The following is a 5,219-nucleotide window of genomic DNA, read 5'->3' as shown; positions in this document are numbered from 1 at the left end:
AAAAAAAAAAAAAAAAAAAAAGCCACAATTAACCTGCAGAATATACTAGAAAAGACTACAATTGAGAAAATAGGAACCAACGACTGTGATCTTGAAAGGCTCATTCACCCTCGCCTCATATTTAGTACCTATCATTTATGTATAGAATTTTTTTTTTTTTTTTTGTAAAGCTCCTTGATATAGGAGTATGAATAGGTTTCCTTTTTCTTACAATTCAACCCATCAATAAAAAATTCTGTTTCTCAGAACAGAGAAGAGGAAGGCATCAACTAAGGAGAAAAGCTCACAATATATCGGTCGCTTAAACATTATTTCCTCTCTTGTGACTGCACATGAAATGTCTATTTTTTTATCAAAAGGTAATCAAATAATTATAAATCGACAATATAGTCCTGCTAACATGTCACAATTTGATTAGATACTAGATTCAAGTCACTAAATCCATGTATTTCCTCAAAAATTAAAAGTTCAATCTCCTGATTCCATATATCAAGCTAGACAAATCTCAACTCTTTGGTGTGTTTTAAACACCTCAGTCCCAAAAGTAAAGAAAAAGAACAAATCCATGCATTACAAAGTCCAAATTCACGCAAGAAACCAGGCAGCCTAATAAAAAATACCATGTTTGGTAAAACTAATTGTTCATTCATTTATCTAAAATCACTCTTCATTTTATTCTTACGCACAAAATCACATGCCTAGCCATCTTTAATAAAAACAGCTTTCCTAAAAAAATTTCATAAACAATATTTTCAAATTCCAATTCTATCCTTCCACATATCTTCTTCGTCTTCTTCTTCTTCTTTTCACATCTATTTCATCCTATATAAATGAAGTTTTAATTCATTCAATTTTCTTACAACAATTGTTTTTCCTGAACATTTATTAAATAACTTAAATCAAACACAATGACTTGCACTTTAAATCATATAAACTTTTAAACAATTAATTTATAAAAAAATATATATTGGAAATAATGTCTATTTTGGTCAATATAGCTAAAGCTCAACAACTTAATAATATTTTATCAATCCCATCTACTGATTCAAGTTTAAAATTAAAATTTATCAAATGCTAATTTACTTCATGCTGTAGCATTTTTTCTAAAAGCACAGCTGCTAGGCTGCTCGCAGTTGTCTAAAAAGCAACCGCAATCCTGAACTAAACCTAATGCTCTAAAGATACCCAAAAGATACCAACTCCAAAAGGAGTGTAAAAAAAATGAAAAAACAAAATTACAGAGGGCAACTTCAGGTTATTAGTGGAACTGCAGTACAAAGTAATCTTATTAGAAAAAATAAATGGCATCAGGAATATAACACAAATTAATAAACTCCATAGGGTCATCGATTCTAAAAACTTCAACGTCAACTTTTGCATGCAACCTTCTTAAGATTAATAAATAAAAAATGAAAACATGGAGTTTTTTGTACCTGAGACTCTGCTATTGTGAGTACCATGGGAAGTATCATAGGCTGCATAACCAGATTTCGTAATTCTGCACAGAGAGGTGGAAGGACCTGCAAAAGACAATCAAACCCTCAATTGGAGATCAATGATTTTACGAATATTCCTTTACTGCATGTCATATATATTCATTGTGAAAGCGCAAGACCACTAATAAATTCCTCGTTTAACAAATGTGTATGAGCATTTGATGAACTTATTCGTATCCTTATTGTGTAGAGTAGTTGGAATGCAAACTGAGATAACTTGTAACTGTGAATCATAGCACCATCAAAGGATGAAAATGTCTTGCTGGAAATTGCATTATTAAGTGTAATCAAATAATACATCCTATGAAAAGACAAATAAATGGAGGGACAACAAGTGCAATTCGTTAGTTTTTCATCACTGAGGATTCCAAATTCTGATGTTCTTCTTTTATAAGGCACCTTTGCTTTTAAAAAATAGTATCCAGTATCTTCAATTATTCCTCCCTCTTGTAGAAGCATCCAGAAGGAGTTTTTTCAACCATAGTTTGTCTTTCATTTCATTTTTACAAACTGGAGAAGTTTATCATCAATCCTAGGCTGTTCCTGTTTTATTCTCTAATTGTGAACATTAAGACTAGCTTAGATGCATCTCACCAACCTCAGAGAACAACCACTTCAATCCTACAAATTTTGGCATAACAGAACCAGGTAGGTGGTAGCTAGTGCTACATAATTTAAACCCATGGCATCTAATACATGGTTTGCAGAATGTCACCCGGCCCCCTTGGCCACTATGCCCTTGGTCAACCAATCGTGGTTTTATTTAGTTTGTTTTATATCACCTTGCACATTTCATTCAATCAATTAATTCTTATGTCTAATAAAAGAACCACAAAAATTATAATGAATATCAGAAAGCATAATAATAACCAGCTCATAGACAAATAGGCCAGGAAAAACTCAAACCTTATAGCGCAATATACGGGAATCAAAATCTTTCCACATATCAGATAGAGCTTTCAAAAAGTCAGACTTTTGCATGTTATCTCTTTCCTGAAACATATTAATGATAAATTAATTAGATTTTCAATTTTAACTACTCTTCCATTCAAAGTAACTGCTTTTGATGACTTTAGAGAAACTCATATCAGTAAAGCTGAAGTGGAAACAATTACAAGCATGTGGTCAAGAAAACGAAGAGCTCGCAGCCTTGTGTCATCTCGGAAAAATGGGGAACCTGCAAGAAAATCAAATAATGTAAAATTTGACCGACTATAGACAACACAAACAATGAAAAAATATCCATAATATGGAGCTTTGGAGGGAAGTGGGCTTCTGATCAATGGAACCATCAGACATGTATAGACTCCAGGTATTTTCAATAAGAGCATGGCTGACTAAACCCATCAAAACATCTATAACAATGGGTAATATATCAAATATGACCAGGTATTACACCATAGCTTTCATGAAAAGAAGTGGATCGTTAAGTATAGAGCATTAAGCAATTAAGCAAACCTACATGAGACATAGTCAGAATGAAAATAAAATTCAAATCTCATATTAGATTTTATCATAATCACGTAATTATTTTCCAACTTCCATGCGCAGGATTAAATATTCAACGTTACACTTACAACTGACCATAAGTTTCCTTGATGCTAAAGTTGGATGTATCAATTAGATTGGAATTGAAAATTGTATTACCTGTGAATTCCAATGCTGTTGGCCGGAAAGACTCATTGGATGAGAGCATTCTCTGCAGGTCAGGAACTAACTCCGGAGGAATTGAAGCAAACGACCCAGTTGACAGGTAAGTTAAGGAGTTCATGTACTAAAGAGGAAGGAGGAATAAACGAAAAGACAAAAGCGAAATAACAAGAATTAGAAACTTCGATAAATAACATAAATTAAAAGAATATTTGAGTCAGTTCCTTTCATTTTCATATAATAGTTCTTCCAATAGGTATATTATTCTCAGTCTATTACCTATATTATAAAAGAAAAATTTATGTATTCAGATAGAGAGATGAAAAATAACAATAAAATGACATCTTAGTACAAAAGTAAAGCTTTGCATCATTTACGTACGTACAAAACCAACCAAGATTGCTTCCAGCACCATAATACATATAGTGGTTTAAATAAATCAATCGAAAACAATTCACTTCAGCATCCATCACTTCCACTTCACTTCAGCATAAAAGGTAGTAATAAAGCGGCACATAGATAAAGAAAATAAAAGGAAGTCTTTGTAATAGCATGCAATTTTCCAATGCATGCTACTACTTTATTGCTTTACAAGTTTAGGACCAGGAATCCTAAAATAATCACTCATGGACCTCAACACCTGTAGGCACACTAATAGAAGCTCAATAAAAGGTGCTACAGGGCATCAGCTGGAACTTTAAGAGTGTTCTCAATAAAATTATAGTAGACTCCAACCGCCTTCACGTGTTTTTAAAAAAAAGATCATTTTTTCCATGACCAGTCATAATCTTAAAGGTCTGTCTAGCCTCAAGAAAAGAAAATGAGAAAAATTTACTGATTCTATAGGCCAATAAATCTACTTTAATAACAATAATGATTCTTAACTAACTAAACAAAAAAATCAGAGAGAGTTCAACAAGGAGAATCAAACTAATTGAAATATGTGGAGAAAGACTAGAAAAACAAGAATTTCCAATTATGAAAATCAAAATTTTCTGTACAAGACTTTCCCACTCATCAAATATATATATATATATATATATATATACACACACGCAAAGTACACCATTAAGCAAGGTGATCGAATTTAGAAAGAATGAACTTGGAAATACCATTTTAACATTGTTTTGGCAGTCAAACAAAGGCTTTCTAGCAATCAAATGGTAAGCAAGGCATCCAAAGCTGAAAATATCTGAGGAACAACCAGCCGAAGATGAATTACTCCTAACCAATTCAGGAGCAGTGTAATTCAGAGATGGCTGAAGAGGCAGCACAGAATCTTCAACATCATACTCCTGTGCAATTCAACAAATTAAGCATAGACATAGAAGCCTCAATTAATTTAGCTAATGATGATCCACAATTCATGTCATAATATTAAGTTTTTATAAAGGAAAATTGTAGGAAGATGGCTAGCATGTACATTAACACAAAGGATAAAGCTGCACACTGTAGTCATAGATATAAAACACACTAATAGGATGTTACAGTTCTGTCTAAACTGTAGGTTGGAGCATGAAACTGAAACAGGATTTTTTTTTTCTTTTTTTTCCAAACAAATGAAACGTGAATAAAGTGAACGAAAAAGACTGAAAATTCATATAAATGGCAAGTTCCATATCAAAAAGAGATGAGCTCCTTTTCAGATCTCAAATGCCTGACAAAGGCATTGTCCAACAATCGAGTTTCCCTTATTTTTATCTTACAATGTTTAATATTTAACAAGCAACCAGTGAATATTGAACTCACGGCATAATGGAAAGCTTGCACAGTAGCCATGTCACTCGAAGTCTGATCTGCTGGAATTGCAAAGCCAAATCCAGCAAGTTTCCAAGCTCCATTTGAAGTGATGAGGACATTCTGCAAAGACATAATTTCAAGCAACATAAACAGATCAAATCTATTGTCTCATGTTACCGTTTGTAGGTCAAATTATCTGCAGCTATTGAATCTTGAATGCAGTCTGCACGTTTTGAGAATCTAAGAGCAATACAATAGCAGCAACAACTCTTCCACAATGGATACTTTGCCTAAGATGAGGGCTCTCTGTAATCTTCTTTCTTTTTTTTTTTT

At 32.8% G+C, this 5,219-nt stretch overlaps 1 protein-coding gene across 1 annotated transcript in view; it reads right to left on the bottom strand.

Annotated features, from left to right (window-relative positions):
* Positions 1–5,219, bottom strand: part of LOC111432702 (SCY1-like protein 2) — a 16,104-nt gene that overhangs the window by 7,506 nt on the left and 3,379 nt on the right. The window contains exons 3-8 of the mRNA XM_023069633.1: positions 4,896–5,006; positions 4,259–4,441; positions 3,144–3,270; positions 2,612–2,673; positions 2,403–2,489; positions 1,434–1,520 (exon numbers count right to left, since the gene is read on the bottom strand). Of these exons, the coding sequence (XP_022925401.1) occupies positions 1,434–1,520; positions 2,403–2,489; positions 2,612–2,673; positions 3,144–3,270; positions 4,259–4,441; positions 4,896–5,006 (657 nt within the window). The remainder of the gene's footprint in view (positions 1–1,433; positions 1,521–2,402; positions 2,490–2,611; positions 2,674–3,143; positions 3,271–4,258; positions 4,442–4,895; positions 5,007–5,219) is intronic.

The sequence above is a fragment of the Cucurbita moschata genome, unplaced genomic scaffold, assembly GCF_002738365.1.
Source record: "Cucurbita moschata cultivar Rifu unplaced genomic scaffold, Cmos_1.0 Cmo_Scf00040, whole genome shotgun sequence".
Taxonomy (NCBI): Eukaryota; Viridiplantae; Streptophyta; class Magnoliopsida; order Cucurbitales; family Cucurbitaceae; genus Cucurbita; species Cucurbita moschata.
Note: the sequence above shows the minus strand (reverse complement) of the source record. Positions and strands in the feature narration are given on the sequence as shown.